Here is a 19,146-nt window from a genome sequence, read left to right on the forward strand (position 1 = left end):
TATGTATATAACTCATTGTTAAAATACCTAATGAGATACATACTTATAATAAAATCATGTTAACTATATATATAACCATATATATGTCATCGTATAGTCTTTACAAGTTTTAACGTTCGTGAATCACCGGTCAACTTGGGTGGTCAATTGTCTATATGAAACCTATTTCAATTAATCAAGTCTTAACAAGTTTGATTGCTTAACATGTTGGAAACACTTAATCATGTAAATAACAATTTCATTTAATATATATATAAACATGGAAAAGTTCGGGTCACTACAAATATGGTGGTGATGGGTGACGGCTTCAAGAGAGAAAAAGGAAGGGAGAATTGTAAAAATAAAGGCTAGGTTAAAATGAGGAGTAGTGAAAATAAAAAGCTTAAGTACTACTTAATAATCAATAAAATGACAAAACATCCCCCCCCAAATGCTCCATGGGGAGCTTCGGCCGAAAACATCAAGGGAGTGGGCTCCCTTTAGCCCATTTTGAAGTATAATGTAATTGCTTGTGACCCGAATGCCCGAACGAAGCCCGAAACGCGAAAACGCCGTTACGCGATTAAATCTTCGGAGGAAACATGCACACGCGAAAAATAAAATATAGAAATACTTTATATGCTCATATGATATAAAAATATCATAATTAAAATAATTGGGATTCAAAAATCTCAAAAGCCTAACCGTTGGTTTGAAAATCGAAATTATTCGCCGGATAGAAATCTAAGACACGTAGAAACGTACAATTTTAAATACGAATACAAATATTCGTATAACACATAATAAGGAATATATTATTACTAAAATAATAATATAAGTCATAGAAATGACGTTGCACGAATATCAACTAACGGACGTTAAATGCAAACGGTAAAAGATAACGAAAAAAGTAGGGTCGTGACAATCAGTCTCCACCTGCTCCATTATAGCGAATGACAGGCTTGGTATTCGGATCCGGCCATTGGTGACTCACTCCTCCCAACACAAGCATGGCCTCTGGATATGGCCGCTGGGGAACCTGAACTCTTGTATGGCCAATATATATGCCTTCTCGGCATCATTCAATTTTGGGATCTTATTGGCTCCCTTCTTTACGTTTACTGCCCATTCACAAAGGTTGACAAACCGTGCCGTAACCCTTTGCTATCAACAAAAAAGAACTACTCCCGCCAATCTTTCAAAGAGGTGTCCATGTCACAGGTAAAATTGAAAAACGCTCTCCTTTTAATGGAGAACCACCCAATCTCAGAACTCGAGACGGTGAAATAATATCGAAACATGTGCACAGTCGGGAGTATGTGATAATAGTTCAAATACATCTCCCACATTACCAATTTTTGGTATGCATGAGGATGTAACTGGGCAGGAGCTATCCCATAATGTGTAAAGAATTGATACATAAACTCGGAGTAGGGCAACCGAAAGTTACCCACAGTAATGGCTGCACCATACATGGTGACCATGTCCGTTGGAGGCTTATGGGCTCGATGGATTGCATCAGGAACCCTCAAAATATAACCGGTCAAAAATGGGTACTTATCTACTAACTCGTCGAGGTATTCATCACATACTCGACTCATGATGTTATTAATATCTACAAAAGACCTAGATGACGATTCAGGAGTGTCTACTCTAGTAGATGTGGAAGACTGATCCGTCATATTTATATGTAAGTACAAAATTACAAACTAACAGGAAAAAAGATAGCAGAAGAAAGAAGGAAAAAGGGTACCATTTTTGTGAAAAAACTGTTGGTTTTTTAAGAAGAAACGATTGAAGGTATGAAGGCTGTAAAAAGTGAAAAGATTGGAAAAAGGAAGCTATTTATAGGTTTCAAAGAGATTGATCCAACGATTCAGATCAAAGGCTAGATCAGCAAAAGTAATGATTAAAATTTCAAAAAGAAATCCCTCGAATGCCGTTCCAAAAAGTTGAAAAATGGAAAAAAAAAAAAAAACACAAAAAGGGGGGCGTGTCTGCAGAAACTGTCTTTTCAAACTGTCAAGCACCTAATGCACATCCAATCGGAAGCATAGACTCGTTTTCAAGTTCGATAATGGTAGCCGTTCTAGCTACCATCATCGAACTTGGGGGACTAGATGATACGTATAGTGATCCGTCTCAGAAAAGTACACTATTAACAGCATCCCGGCTAGAATATTCTCGGCATAAATCATCACGGGCAAGCAACATCTTCCCCGCCCTACTTTAGTAACCTAATCAGAAGGTTACTTGAGTACGAGTCCGGGAAGAAGCGTACCGGACAAAGGCTAGCCGAGACGCTACATAAAACTTATCCTACCTGGACAAGTGCACAGACTACCGAGATCACTTAGCCGGGCACAGAAAGCATTAAGAAGCCGGGAACCATGTCATCACATAAGAAGGCCTGCTTGACCATGAACGTCGGGTACCCGACAATCTTTATAAGGCCATTCATAAACCGGCTACAATCTTGCCCGATCATAACAGATACCGTGAAGAAACATTTGGAATAAACACTAGGCAAAACTTTCTTGACTGAACAAGGCATTCAACCGTCATGACCTGGACGGACCTACCACACTCTCGGGAATCCCACGACCTCCCGGTTCAGATATCCTGGCCCGGCACAAGGATACCATCCCGGAACAAGCACGCCGTCCCGGAACAAGCATGCTGTCCCGGAACAAGCAATCAAACCCGAACTCTATTGAACAATTACGATTTTGGTTTGATCATTAGTGTTATTTATTGTTTTTCAATATTAGCGTTTTCTTTCAGGCCGAGCTTTCGTGATTTCGCCGCTCGGACTACGGGAGAGTGTTAGAGTATCAATAGTGGGCCAGCCCGATTGCATTGTGGGTTGGATCCATTAGGGTTTAATTAGTTGTTACTGTTTATGTGTAAGGCACGGGTTAATATTGTCGAACAGACCCGTTTGTCCGGTATACGCGTAATATAAGATAACTAGCTGGATGATGATTTCCGCTTTGTTGGGAAAAAACTTAAAAGCCGTTAATTAAAACAAAATACCGTTTGATTACAAAAGAAAATATGTATAAATCCCACTCAAATTACATCAATATTTCTTCACATCTTTCGAGTAGATTGATACACATAATAATTGATATATTCATTAATGTTCAACAACCCGAAATCATTTGACTCGAGTTTATCGTTTAAAACTGGGATAGGTTAGTTCAAGTGTGTTGTATAGCTCTTTTGTATATGTCTGTTTCTATTCCGTGATTTTGTTTTTCATAGTTTTATACAAGTTCCGTTGCCTTTCAAAAAAAAAAAAAAAAAAATAATAATAATAATAAATAAAAAAAAAATTCTCCACATCAAAATTCAAAATGAGGGAAATTGGAAAACAAACATAAAGAATAATATTATTAAGTAGTGAATTTGGTACATATAACAACTTTGATTACAATACAATTACATGAATTAAAAAAACAAGACAATAAAAAAATAGACTTGCATTGAATCTCTTCATTTTTTAATAATCAATTTGAAGTTTGTTAAGTTGTACGTAGTTTCTCAAATCGTGCTATCAATGATAGATTTTGTTGCTTCAAAGAAAACTCTATACATACTCTCTGTTGGATGTATAGAATCCCAAAATACATATTTCGATGCATCTGAACAAGTAGTCGACTTGGGATTACATAGGAATGTTGTCTCTAATAATCCGGTCCCACAACAACCACGTTTCACTTCTTTAAATCCTGTAAAAACCCAAAAAAAAAAAAAAAAAAAAAAAAAAGATTTATTTAAACGAGATTAGATTAATGTACGTTGCATAAACAGATTATCACGTGATCACATCCGACTAGCACATATATGTTGCTAGTGACCTTAAAGGTTAACATTAGTTGTATTTCATAATCTAATCACTTGCCATTTTGATAATAAATAGACTTATCAAATTAAAAAATAAGAACGTACCATATTTATGGCCTGCAATTGCATCAAATAAGGATGTGTAGGTATCAAGATAGATGAATCGACCACCATGTTGAATATGATTAAAAGTCATGAGGTTTAATCGAGCTTCAAGTACGGCATTATAAGTTCTTGCTACGGATGAGAAGAAATCGATACAATTACGATCGTAAATTGCGTTTTGGGAGAACAGAGTGATCACAATCGGCAAACAACCCATTGGAGGTAGGCCTGCAACTGCTATTTTTTGACCTCCTTCATCCCATAGACCCTAATCAAATCAATCAATAAATCAAAGAAGGAATTATAAAACAAGTTTAAAACATTAGTAGGTTCAGAAAGATAAAGTAAGTTCTGCCTCAATGGGATGCTCATTTAAGTAGTAGTACTAATTATAAACCGAAAAATTACATTGGATTTGGTCATAATCCTCTTTATTGTTGCTTTTTCATTTGGATAGAAAATATAAGATATCTATAAGAAAAGGTCATATATAGGATGTATTAGAAAATATAAGATACTACAACAACAACAACAACAACAACAACAACAACAACAACAACAACAAAACCCAATAATACATAAGTGATGTATGAGGTAGGTGAGATGTAGACAATCTTTCCCCTATCCGAGAATAAAAACAAGTCATTTCCCCACCTAGAATGAAACACTCTCAAAAGTAGAGAAAGTCATCTCTCTTACTATTCGACAGATAAAGAGATTGCTTCCAAGTGGACCTTCGGCCAATAAGTAGGAATTTTTTTTTAAAAAATTAGTAAAATAAAAATGAGACGTCATGAAAATGGTAGAATCAAAATTCTATGGGTTATAAATTATGTCTGAAATTCACTTTAGGTTCTAAACGTCAATAAATTGACGCTTGCTGTTGACTCAAAAATAGAAATATAAGATATATAGATCATATATTTGAAAACAAAACATATAAAATGGAGTTCATCAAATTTTTGTCTTTTATAGTCTACGGCGAGAAGTTGCGTCTCAAAAAAGTTTTTGTTGGAGCTAATCGGTTTGTGTGTCCCACATCGAGTATGGGATGAAATAAATGTATGTATATAAGTGTAGAGAAACCTCCGTGTATCACCAATTGATTTTAAAGTACTAAGGAACTCTTTAGCTTATATGTTCAAAAAGTATGGAGCTCACCACATGTTTTTATCTATATATGTTTACGAAGTTGTTTCATTTATCATGTATTAATTTAAATACTACGTATAATTAACTCTGTAACTCTGTTTCTTAATTTTTTCCTGAGAGTTTTTATCCTTAAAAAATACGAAAAAGGATAGGTGACTAACACCTTAAATGACCTACCTTTTACTCTCCATTTTTTCACTTATAGTTTTAGTCACCGGAAATGCAAATGATCTAGGTTACCAATCCCACTACTCTTATTACTATATCTCTAAAAAGGCCCAAGAGTAAAGTAACTAACCATAGGGGAGAGGACCACAAATAATGATATAAATCCAAACACACTTAAATGCCATACATAATAAATGTTCATTGACACAATAATGCATAAAAGTAAAACAAACTGTAAATTTTTTTTATTTCAAATCGGTATTTTGTGATGTGTAACATCCTCAGACAGGGCTTAGATGTAAGATTACAATTTTTCCCTTAGGCATAATTGTGTGATTATTTATGCCTTTAATTTATTTAATTGTGTAATGTTATTTTATTATTTGGTTAAGACCAGTTCGTGACAAGGGTCACAGAACATGTTCGTTTATTTAATTTAGACTCCGTTATGGCTATCAAATTAAGTGCGAAAGTTATCAGATAACTGGTAAATACCCGTGAGTTGTGAGGTATGGGGTATAACCCTAAATAAGTGTATAGTGCTGCCCTTCTTCTCTCATTTTTCCCATCTCTTTAGAATTTTCTCACCAAACACCAGTACTCACTTCATCTCCAATCTCTAACCCTAGATCCCATCAGATCTTATTATTGATCTTTAATTTAGTTGGAAATCAGTGTCTTGTGATTTTTAGTGTCCTAATAAGGTAATAATCATTCTAATTCGTGCTTGAATCTGTGTCAAAATGGGTTTTAAAGTTAGATTTTTGTCAAAGTGGGTTTTGGTGCCAAATTGGTCGTTTTTGATGTTGTTTGAGTGTAAGATTTGTGGGTTTAAGTCCCAAAAGGTTTTGTGCAAAAGACGTAACCATTTTCAGGGTCAAAAACGAGTCCAAAATTAAGATTTGGTGAATTAGGGGTGGAACCTGTAGCTTTTGCAGCATCAGCTGCTGAAGAACACACTCGGCCGACTGTCTTTGACAATCGACTGAGTGACTCTGACGATCGACCAGGTGAGTGACTCACTCGATCGAGTGTGTCTAGATTCTGACATGATAATTTAACTTAGTCAGACGACTGAGTGAAAAGACACTCGACCGAGTGTGTGGACACAGTCGGCCGACTGTGTGAGTCAGTCGACCGAGTGTCTTTGTGGACAGAATATTTTACTAAAGTGTTGATGTCTAGCCGTTATGCTGCCCGCATGACTTATGATAATCAGAATGTAAATTTTGAAAATGCATAAGTGTTAAGTAGACTTTTAGTGGCACTTTTGATAATGATTTGTTGTATTGTACTGTCTCGTGCTAACGGACAGAAACTAACTTGATTTGTCTTATGTTCAGGTGATAAGGATAAGGAAGCAACTCAGTGATAGATTATCTGAGCTAGTTGCTGGTATTCGATGAGTGGGTCTATCTCCGGATAGAGTATTAAGTAGCTGACACGCCACTTGTTCAGAGTCTTTATTATTATGTTTATGCTCAGTATGAATACCATGTGTAGTTAGATGTTTCAATGTAAGTTAGGACGATTGCATGATTGAGTATCTGTGATCTTATGTGAGCACTGTTAGTTGGATACCAACCGAGGCGGCAAGGTTGGGAACCCACTGAGGTGGCAAGGTAGGCTTTATGTGAGGTCGACCGTGGTAGCCTGGTCGGGTCATGATGTTACTGATTGTTCAGTATAGCATAGAAGGACGCATGTGTTACGTCTGGACGGTTATGCAGTGGATTCAATAAAACGGACTATCGGTAGACTGTAGCCTGATCAGCTAAGTCGTGTCCTCGTACAAGCCGCCGATCATCATATTGTCAGTTGTTGTTATATGCTAGTTCAGGACGTTAGCATATTTGTGACCCTTGCATGTTCAGTTGCTTATGCTTGATCTGTTAGATAGTATCCGTTCACTTAGCAGTTGTGCTAACCCCCACATTTCCACCCATTGCAGGTTTAGGTACTGCTGTTTAGGACGGGTGTTGCGGACGGGTTAGAAGACATGTTTGACTATGAGCTTAACTCTGATGTTTTCTCTTTCTGTAATGTTTTTGTGTAATACCGTCGTTTTGGAATGTTATAATGAATGTTAACTAAGTTGATTTGTTAACTATGGAGAGGTGTGAGATGTAGACAATCCTTCCCCTATCCGAGAATAGAAACAAGTCATTTCTCCACCATAGTCAGACACTCTCAAAAGTAGAGAACGTCATCCCTATCTCTATTCGACGAATAAAGAGATTGCTTTCAAGTGGACCTCCGGCCAATAAGTAGGAAATTGCTTTTAAAAATAGTATAATAAAATTGAGAATAAAATCAAAAATAAAATTGAGACGCCATGAAAATGATAGAATCAAATTTCCATAGGTTTTAAATCCTGCCTGGAATTCAATTTAGGATCTAAACGGTAGTCAAGACGCCAATAAATCAACGCTTGCAGTCAAGACGCCAATATATATATATATATATATATACACACACACACACACACACACATATATATATATATATATATATATATATATATATATATATATATATATATATATATATATATATATATATATATGTATATATATATATATATGTATATATATATATGTGTATATATATATATGTGTATATATATATATTTGTATATATATATGTATATATATATGTGTGTGTGTGTGTGTTTGTGTGTGTGTAAAAAATCGTGTTTGGTGTGTGTGTTTGCCTTTAAAAAAAAAACTAAACAAAATAAAAAAACGATTTGGAGAATGTCGAACATCACCGCAACAAGCAAATATGAAGTTAATGAACCACCGAAAACCGATCAAAAAGCCGCTGAAAATACAGACGGAAAAAAGAAACCGACCACCTTTAAAGTACACCCACGACCGTTGCCCTTAAGCAAGAGAACGTCGCAAATAAAGCAAAGCCAGCGAATTAAATCTGAAAGAAACCAACACCAAATCCTGCCAACACCCACAACCTTAACACCGATCAACACATCCCTCGCGAGCCGACACATAAAAGGAACCCCACTGCAAAACAATCCATCGAATCGTCATAGCTGGGGTCAGATCTCCAACAGGGAAATCGTCACATTGATCAGCCGGGACGACCCAACAAAAAAAGAAGAAGACAAAACCATGACAACGAGCACAATACACCCATAACCAAAACTGCAAGCAACCTCCGCCAGCCTGCCAAAAAGAACCGAGTAAACACCACCAAGTGTGTGATGACCCGGAAATTTCTGACCAAATTTAAACTTTATCTTTAAATGATTTAATGTTTTCGACACGATAAGCAAAGTTTGTAATGTTGAGTCTCAAAGTTTTGGAACTGTATTCATGTAATCAATTATTCTTTGACTGTTCTCGAAGATTCACGAACAATATATATAACTTAATGTATATATATATATATATATATATATATATATATATATATATATATATATATATAAATATATATATATATGATTTCAAGTTATTTAGTAAACGATATTAACATTCGATTATTGATTCGATTAATATTTAGATAAGTTAACTAAAACGTTTAAGATGAACCAGTAAAACACTAATTTGCTACAGTATTTTCGAATTGCTACAGTACCCGAAAAGCTACAGTGTTTTTGAAAATCACTATTTGCTACAGTAAAAAATGAAAATGTATATATTATATACATATATATTAACAAATAGCGAGACGATAATTTATAGAAGTAAATGACTAAAACACTCGAAAGTTTAAGATATACTTTGAGTGGTATAGTTTAGGGATAATTTAAGGCTATATTTTGACAAAGGTACGTGACACGAAACGTAAAATGCAAGTTTTCTAAGTGTACGAAAGGACATTCAAAAAATCGGAACCGGGACATAAGTCAAGTGACAACGTACGACTTATCGGAACAAAAATTATAAGTCAACTATGCACGTGAATTTAATATAATATATAATTAATTATATAAATTAAATATATTATATATATAATAAATTAATATGTCGACGAACTAGATTACCAATCAGATGTGAGCTGGAATCCTAGGCCATGCGATCGCATGGCCATAACACACAGAAACCATGCGATCGCATGGAGTCTGAAATCTGGCCACACTATAAAGCTCGAGCATTCTGGTCTCTGTTTTACACACACATATATCATAATCCGTATTTATATTATTATTATTATTATTATTGTTATTATTATTATTATTATTATTATTATTATTATTATTATTATTATTATTATTAAATTATTATTATTATTATTATTATTATTATTATTATTATTATTATTATTATTATTATTAAGATTAATATTATTATTATTATTAATCTTATTATTATTAATATTATTAATTAATATTATACATAAAATACTACGACGAGGTTATGAGCGCGTCACTTTCAAAATGGGTTTCGAGCGGGATAGAGCTAAGGAAATTATGAGTTATAATTATGGAGGTTATGGGTATTATTCGCAAGTCAAACCTAGTGTTTATTATCTCCGTTACGTCTACATACTTTCCTATAATATTGAATCTCAATATTTATACGTAAGCACTCATATTTTATCTTTTATATATTAATTGTGTATCCATGTCTAGTGCTCGAGTATATATATTTATACATGCGTGTATGCTAAATTTCGTCGTTAAACAGTTATGATGAATCACGAAGTAAATACATATATTACTGATAAAAGGTATATGATATGCATGTTTTTGGAAAGCTGCCGAAAAATCAATAACTTTTCATTTAGATATCGAATAGTTTCGATGAATGGATTAAAAGATATGATCAACTGAATTATGATTGACGTTAATTGAAATTGCTTTTGAATCTGCAATTAAGATTTAAACAACTTGTTTACAAGATTGATAAAATAGATTTTTAAATATTACCAGCCGAGTAAATGAAATCTTATATAAGGCACGTCTCGTTTTGTTAAACTATTGTCAAAATTGACTTTTTGAAACAACTTTGGATAACTTTTGTATGTCGATCTCGAGCATTAGAATTGTGATACACTATGACCTGACCTAGCTTGATAGACATTTATTGACCAACATATGTTCTCTAGGTTGAGATCTACGGTTATTTGGTAATCCGAGTTTCGGTCACATTTTGGTGAACGACTTTATATGCTGCTGAGGTGAGTTTCATATGATCCCTTTTTAATTGCTTTTGCAATCTATATTTTTGGGCTGAGAATACATGCACTTTATTTTAAAACGCAATGGACACAAGTACATACTTAATTCTACACTGAGTTTGAACCGAAAATCCCTTAGCTTTGGTAACTAGTAACTGCCGGTTATAAGAACTGGTGGGCGCGAGTAGTTGTATATAGATCCATAGGGCTTGACTTCCTCGTCTGTTCCAGGTATAGAAACTCTAGCCTGAACTATAAAACAGACGTATGCTATTTGAGTTTAGTACACGTTGGTTTGCGTATATTTTACATGTTGGTTGCATGTATGTTAAAACAGGGGTACTTATTATAACGTTAAAGCTTAGTTACCAGGGTGCTCAATCTTGTAGAATATTTTGATAAACGTTTCTGGATGAAACAACCTAAATCTTGTGATCCACCTTTATGTACAGATTATGGAAAACATTAAAACTATGAACTCACCAACCTTTGTGTTGACACTTGTTAGCATGTTTATTCTCAGGTTCCCTAGAAGTCTTTCGCTGTTTGCTTATATGTTAGACAAACTATGTGCATGGAGTCTTACATGACATATTTTTCAAGGAAACGTTGCATTCACCAAATCATCACCATGTATCTTATTTTGACTGCATTGTCAACGGAAGTACTAATGTAAACTATTATATTACGGTGATTGTCTATATGTAGAAATCATCAGATGTCGAAAATCTTTGATTTAAATATTCATTTATGGTGTGCCTTTTCAAAAGAATGCAATATTTACAAAACGTATCATATAGAGGTCAAATACCTCGCAATGAAATCGATGAATGACGTGTTCGTCCATATGGATTTGGAGCGATCGTCATATAAAGTGGGTGGTGGCCGGCAAACGAAGTCCCTCCGACGGTTTTGGACAACAGAAGCACGCCCTCAACCAGAGACAAAAGGTGGTCACCATCAACATGGTGGTAACGACACCTTAGCCATCGGCTGAAAAGAACTCCGACTTACTTTGAAGACGAGAAATGAAGCACGAAAACATGCTAGGTCAGAAGCCAAAATAAGAAGCATTCTGGCCAAAGCAGGAAGTATTCCGGCAGGACAACGTAAACAATATGTGAACAAAGAAAAATCCTGACAAAACAATAGGCTTTTTGGTGAATCAAAAATCAACCACCCCGACAAGACCACCAGAATAACCCAATTAGTAGAATAAAAAGTACACGAAACACAGGAAAAACCTGGACCACCGGCGATAGGCGTGACCGGAGAAACAAAGACGACGACAAACTGATAAACAAAAAGATAGAGAACAGGAATGAGGAAACTTAAACCTAACTCTACTGAGAAGAAAGAGATCGAAAGGGGCTGATGAGGAGAGCCGGACCACCGCAAGGGCCGATGGATAGAGGTTCCGAGAGTTGCGGCGTCTTCATGAGAATAAGGGTTTGGGAAAGAAAGTGGGCTTTTCTGTAGTGTTAGAGAAACAAAGTGCAATCATGTAACTATGTAAGTAACACATAACTACAAAGATTATAGTCATTCGTTAAGTTGGTTTGTATTTGTTGAGTAAGAGCTCTTTGTATTTATTTATTTCTTTATTTATTTATGACTATAATACAATTTTTGCCTTAACTAAGAGTAAATAAGGTAAAATTTGACTTTTATTTGTACTTTAAATCACACAACATATTACACATTTAATATCACGTTAAATTAGAACTCACAAGTCACAACATATTAAACCGACTCTTAGATCACAGATTCACAGTTGATTATTTTATCTAGTAAAAAAACAAAAATAAGAAAACGCAATTAACTTCATAATGATTGATTTCTTGACTCGTAAAAAGTACTGTAAAATTTAATCAGTCGTAAAACAAGTGGCAAGGTAAAAGAAGAAAACCTGCAAGAACTCCAACTGTTTGTTCATCACGAACTCCATGTAGCTTGGAAGACTAAATTTGCGTCGTCTAATCGGTAACGTGAAGTAATTCACAACAAAATCATTTGTACCCGCACTCACGATATAAAGAGCATTGTTGACGATTTCCATCGTTCTCCTCAACCCGATCTCTTCAATTACTCTAGTTTTGTACTCTTTAAAAAGTTCTAGTTGTCGTGGCAATGGAATTACGTTCTGTGTAACAAATAATTCAAATGCACAATAAATCTAAGACTGCTGTTAACGTGCATAATTGAATTGTAGTTAATTATGACTTTATAGTGGCCCTTATTCAAATATACAATTTATTCATGTACATTAATTAATTAATTATAGTTCTAAAGATTGCCGTTTGAAAAATCTTTTGAATAATAACGATTAAAGAGAAAGATAGAGACACTTATGGTTGGTGTAAGAGGGTCAAATCCTGATCCAGCAGAGGCAAAACTAACTCCGGTCATCAAGTCATGAACAGTAAGTGTAGGGTCCAAATAAGGAGGTACATTATCCTTTACACCAAGATACCTTGCTACAAAAGATCAAAAAAAAAAAAAAAAAAAAAAAAAAAAAAAAAAAACAAATGTCAAAAATGGCATAGAACATTGTTATTTTTTCGTTTTGATGTTTATCACCCAACAACATTGATAAATGCCAGAAAATAATGTTTGCATATAAGCAAATGAGTTTGATATTTATTTTGATTAAAAACGAAAAACTTTTATAGAACTTAAGCCTTTCAAGCTTATAATAATATGTTCAATATCAGAACTAAGTACATTTTAATTCGCGTTTATTTGAAAATTAAACCATGACTTACCAATTAAATCACAAGCTAGCAACCCATTGGTAAACCTTCCGGTTGGTTTTTCGGTTGGGTAATCTCTCCCATAAGGCTTAAAATTGCCTTTAAAAGGAGTTAGAATGTAGTTATTGTTTCCAGGATCAGAAGTGGAGTCACCAAAAATAAAAATAGCAGGAACTTTAGGATGTTTTTGGTTCTTTTTGACATGATGATGAGTATGAGGTATAGCATTGGATATGAACACGATGAATAGAAGATGAAGCAAGAAAATTGTAAGTTTTAAAGAAGTAAGTATCATTTTGAAAAGAAAATAAAAAGATTCAGAGGAGAGTAGATATGACTACTACAAGAAACTAAGAAGAATGATAGAAAATATGGTTAACTTGGCATGCGGGCATTCTTAAAATAGCCATCCAAGTGTGGTTGGTTTGACTCTCTAATTTCAAATTTTACCCTCTAGCTAGTACTACTACCTTTTTTCATTTTTGTATTATTTTTTTATATATGTGTAATCAATTATTAATTTAATTGGTTTATTATAATGGCTAGCAAATAAAACATATACATGCATAGTAATGTGTAAAACATTGTTATGTTTTTTTGTTGCATTTTTCTCTATGCATTAGGATGCTCTAAAGCATCGCAAAATAGTTACACGGGCGCTAGATTGAGTCCTAATATCCTTATAAAATGTCTTGTTATATTTAGAATTCTCAGAGGAGAAGTTGAAAACAATCACGATAAGCCCTTAAAAGTAGCGTAATATACATGCCTTCTTCGAGCTGAGCATAGGCGTTTTCGAATATGGGCAAGAAGGACAATCGTCCAGGGCCTATAAATTTATGAGGGCCCAAAATTTTGTATTATATATATATATATATATATATATATATATATATATATATATATATATATATATATATATATATATATATATATATATATATATATATATAAAGAGATGGTCAACGATTTCCACTACTACATTTCGGCTCATTTAGTGCCCCTCATTTAGACGTGTACATCACCTAACATGCCTAATTAAATCAAAGGAACACGTCTAATTAATTTTTTATAAAAAGAAAACCGGAACACGTCTAAAAAATAGTAGGAACACGTCTAATTAGAAACTTGCAACACGTCTAAATAAGTATAACACCTCTAACTGGTAACACGTCTAATTGACAACACGTCTAATTAGTTTTACATACCAGGAACACGTCTAAATGACAACATGTCTAATAAGTTTTCAAGAACACTAGTTAATTTACAAGACACGTCCAATTAGTTAGATGAACACGTCTAATTGAAACACGCCTAAATAAGTCACCAGCCACACGTCTAATTAACCAAACACGTCTAATATGTTACTAGGAAGTCTCTTCTCTTCTTCTGTACCTGTGATTATTGCTAAAACTAAGGTTTTTGATTCAATTGAAATTCACATTCTATATATATATATATATATATATATATATATATATATATATATATATATATATATATATATATGTATATATATATATATATATGTATATATATATATATATGTATATATATATATATATATGTATATATATATATATATATGTATATATATATGTATATATATACATATGTATATATACATATATATATATATATGTATATATATATGTATAAAAAGCTTTTTGCTTGAGTGTCATTTTCTTATTAAATTGATTTAATTTTTAATTATAATTTAATGTATATATATAGATATAGATTTACATTTTTTAATTTTTTTTATGTATAGATTATAATAAAATTTCCGGTCCGGCCCGCGCGATGCGGCGGGGGCTTTCGGTCTGCGTATTCATATTTAATGTAGCTTTATTTATTTACACAAGGAAAAACAGCCCATGTGTTAGCCGCCGTTTTAGGTGTTGTCGTCTTTAGTGTTTTTAAAAAGATGTCGGGTTCGAACGTAGTTAGTTTCGTTTTGTTGATAAAAGTATTTCGAGCCTAACAGTGCTGGCGAAAAAATTTAATACGCGGCGAGCAAGAAGATACGGTCTATCGTTGTGTTTAGCATTTTTTAAAAAGTGTCCGTTTCGAACGTGCTTATTTTTGTTTTGTTCATAAAATTATTTCGAGTCTGACGCTGCTGTCGAATTTAACTCGTGGCGAGCAAGAAGATACGAGCTGTCGTTGTGTTTAACCTTTTTTTAAAAGTGTCCGTTTCGAACGTACCTAGTTTCGTTTGTTCATAAAATTATTTTGTGGTTAATGGTGTGCTCGGTGAAATTTAACTCGGGGCGAGGAGGAAGATACGGGCTGTCGAAATGTGTGGGTGTCGTTTTTATTTTAATTTAAAAAATTAACAATTTAATCCCCTGCAGTTCGGGGTAGTTTTTGTAAAGTGTTTATAGTTGAGGGGGGAAGGATGAAAAATCAAGTGTGAAAAGGGGATGGAAGTATTGTAGTTTTGGCATTGAGCAAACGACCAAGTTTATCATGTCTATTAGTATATGTATAATTGAATTAATTATAGATTAATAATGAAAAAAAAATCAGTTACAAAATACTTAAAAACAAACGGGGGTCGATTAACTTCTAAACCCAGATTAGGGTTTTCAAAATCATCCTCCGTTCTCTCTGTCACCTCCTCTCTTCTTCATCGTTATCATCCTTTCTTCTTCATCGTTAATTACTTTCCATATACAAACCAATTTAGAACAGCAAAAACCAAGTTAGAACATGTTTGTTTATTTATCAGTTATCTAAAATCTTTCGTACCTTGTTAGGCGTCCCTAACGGAGTCCAAATTAAATAAACAAACATGTTCTGTGACCCTTGTCACAAACTGGTCTTAACTAAATAATAAAATAACACTATTCACATAATTAAAAATAAAAGCATATAAAACACATAATAAAATCCTAAGGGCAAAATAGTCTACTTACAACTAGCCCAGGTTCCAGTCTGTTACAAATCCACCCCCTTAAAGAGATTTCGTCCTCAGAATCTGGTCTTGGTAAAACAAACGAGGGTAGCAGGTTCTCATCAACTCTTCCGTTTCCCACGTAAGATTAGAACCCAAACTGTGTTTCCACTCAATCAACACCATCGGTATCTCTTTCTTACTCAACTTAGTCACCTTTCGGTCAACTACACAGACCGGCTCTTCCACCAATTTCTTATTCAAATCGACCCTTAAATCTTCTAAAGGAAGAAGTTGCATTTCCTCGTCGACTTTACACTTACGAAGATAACACACGTTAAATGCATTATGAATACCGGCTAACTCTGGCGGAATATCTAACACCACAGTCTGATCATTCAACACTTCACTGATTGGAAACGGACCAACAAATCTCGGTGCTAACTTACCACGTTTACCGAATCTGATAACCCCTTTCCACGGCGAAAATTTTAGATACACTCGTTCACCCACATTAAAGGTTACCGGACGTCTACGCCGATCGACATACATTTTCTGCCTATCTCTAGCGGCTTTCAACTTTTCTCTCGCAATTGCAACTTTTTCGGCAGTCGGGACCTGCAAACTGTTTCTCCCCGGCTTCTAACCAACAAGTTGGAGTTCTGCAACGACGACCGTATAACATTTCATAGGGCGGCATCCCTATACTCGAATGATATGAATTATTATACGCGAATTCGACCAACGGTAAATGTGTATCCCACGAACCACCGTATTCTAACACACAAGCCCTTAACATATCCTCCAAAGTCTGTATCGTTCTTTTACTCTGACCGTCTGTCTGAGGATGATAAGCTGTACTTAAATTCACACGTGTACCCAGATTCTGTTGAAGACTATTCCAAAAGTTTGACACAAATCTGGAATCTCTGTCTGAAACGATCGATAACGGCACACATGTCGACTAACTATTTATTTCACATACAAATCGGCTAACTCACTTAACGAAGCTGTCTCACGAGTAGCAAGAAAATGAGCACTTTTAGTTAGACGATCCACTATTACCCAAATCATATCGTGTCGTTTCTGAGTTCTTGGTAGTTTGGTCACAAAATCCATCGTTATATGTTCCCATTTCCACTCTGGAATATGTAAGTGACGTAATGAACCATAAGGTTTCTGATGTTCTGCCTTCACTTGAGCACAAATATGACACTTTTTGACATATCGAGCGATATCTGATTTCATTGTCGGCCACCAATACACTGTTTTCAAATCATGATACATCTTATTACTACCCGGATGTACTGTCAATCTGGATTTATGAGCTTCTATCATGATTAAATCCCTCAAGTCTCCAAGTTTAGGCAACCAAACATGATTGTTTAAGGTCTTTAGTCCCCGTGAGTCATCAATTAAGTCCACTTTTCGTTTGGTCATTTGTTCAGATTTAATATGTTTGTCCTCTAAAGCACAGGCCTGAATGGTTCTTAAGCTGTTAATCAAATCTGAAGTTATATTCAAACGAAGGAATTTCATATTTTCACTTGACTTTTTACGACTTAGCGCATCTGCAACCACATTTGCCTTACTCGGATGGTATTTAATTTCACAATCATAATCTTTGATCAACTCTTGCCATCTTCTCTGACGAATATTCAATTCTTTCTGTAAGAAGATATACTGCAAACTCTTGTGATCTGTACATATAACACAATGGGTTCCATACAAATAGTGTCTCCACAGTTTCAAAGCAAACACTACTGCAGCCATTTTAAGATCATGCACTTGATAATTCTTCTCATGAACTTTCAACTGTTGAGAGGCGTAGGCGATTACTTTATCTCTTTGCATTAATACACAACCCAACCCAGCAAATGACGCATCACAGTATACTACGAAGTCGTCTGAACCTTCTGGTAAAGCTAACACTAGTGCCTGACACAGTAGCTGTTTCAAAATCTGAAAAGCCTTTTCTTGTTCATCAGTCCATCGAAAGGCTACATCTTTACGAGTCAACTTAGTCAACGGACCTGCTATTTTAGAAAAATCTTTGATGAACCTACGATAATAACCAACCAATCCCAGAAAACTCTTAATCTCAGTCTGAGTCTTCGGAGAATTCCAATTCATTACTGCTTCTATCTTTATCGGATCAACCTTTATACCTTCGGCACAAATCACATGACCCAAAAACTGCACTTCACGTAACCAAAAGTCACATTTTGAAAATTTTGCAAATAGTTGCTCGCATTTCAACAAGTTCAGAACCTGTCTCAGATGTTTAGCATGTTCACTCTCTGTCTTTGAATACACTAGTATATCGTCTATAAACACGATCACAAACTTATCTAAGATTGGACGACACACTATATTCATTAGATCCATGAAGACTGCTGGCGCATTCGTCAACCCAAACGGCATGACAAGAAATTCATAATGACCATACCTTATTCTGAACGCTATTTTCAGTATATCTGATTCAGCAACAGGAACCTGATGATATCCGGATCGTAAGTCTATCTTAGAAAAGATTGAAGCACCCTGTAACTGATCGAAAAAATCGTCTATTCGAGGTAACGGATACTTGTTCTTCACTGTTCTTTTGTTCAATTCACGATAATCAATACACATACGCATTGACCCATATTTCTTTTTAACAAACAATACCGGAGCAACCCACGGTGAAGAACTCGGTCTGATAAACCCACGATCTAATAACTCTTGAATCCTTGACATCATTTCACAGATTTCAGACGGCGCTAATCGGTATGGAGCTTTTGCAACTGGTGTTGTTCCAGGAACCAACTCAATCTTATATTCGACTTCCCTTACCGGTGGCAGACCTGGTAACTCATCTGGGAACACTTCAGGAAATTCTGATACTATCAGAATATCGGCCACTGTTTTCTTTTCTTTCTTTGCATCAATCACATATGCAAGAAATGATTTCACAACCCTTTGCCATCGACTTTTTCGCTTTCATCATGGTTATCAACGGAAAATTATACTCGCCCCGCTCCCCTCGGGCCACAACACGGGTTCCATCGGTCGAACGAAAGGTAATCATTTTCCTATCACACTTGATATTAGCCC

At 34.8% G+C, this 19,146-nt stretch overlaps 1 protein-coding gene across 1 annotated transcript; it reads right to left on the bottom strand.

Moving 5' to 3' along the window:
* Positions 1–3,406: 3,406 nt before the first annotated feature.
* On the bottom strand, positions 3,407–13,497 carry LOC139862592 (GDSL esterase/lipase At5g45960-like). The gene is made up of 5 exons (XM_071851209.1): positions 13,164–13,497; positions 12,745–12,875; positions 12,308–12,541; positions 3,934–4,201; positions 3,407–3,713 (listed from the first exon to the last, which is right to left on the bottom strand). Exons 1-5 carry the CDS (start codon positions 13,444–13,446, stop codon positions 3,526–3,528), a joined length of 1,104 nt encoding a protein of 367 aa, XP_071707310.1. The 5' UTR covers positions 13,447–13,497; the 3' UTR covers positions 3,407–3,525.
* Between the last annotated feature and the right edge of the window lie 5,649 nt (positions 13,498–19,146).

Source organism: Rutidosis leptorrhynchoides, chromosome 8, assembly GCF_046630445.1.
Source record: "Rutidosis leptorrhynchoides isolate AG116_Rl617_1_P2 chromosome 8, CSIRO_AGI_Rlap_v1, whole genome shotgun sequence".
NCBI lineage: Eukaryota > Viridiplantae > Streptophyta > Magnoliopsida > Asterales > Asteraceae > Rutidosis > Rutidosis leptorrhynchoides.

Coding starts and splice junctions, on each gene's coding strand:
- LOC139862592 (XM_071851209.1), bottom strand. CDS start 13,446: ATGATACTTACTTCTTTAAAACTTACAATTTTCTTGCTTCATCTTCTA. Junction 12,542..12,744: donor CTCTTACACCAACCATAAGT/GTCTCTATCTTT, acceptor TTTGTTACACAG/AACGTAATTCCATTGCCACG. Junction 3,714..3,933: donor AATTGCAGGCCATAAATATG/GTACGTTCTTAT, acceptor GGGTTTTTACAG/GATTTAAAGAAGTGAAACGT.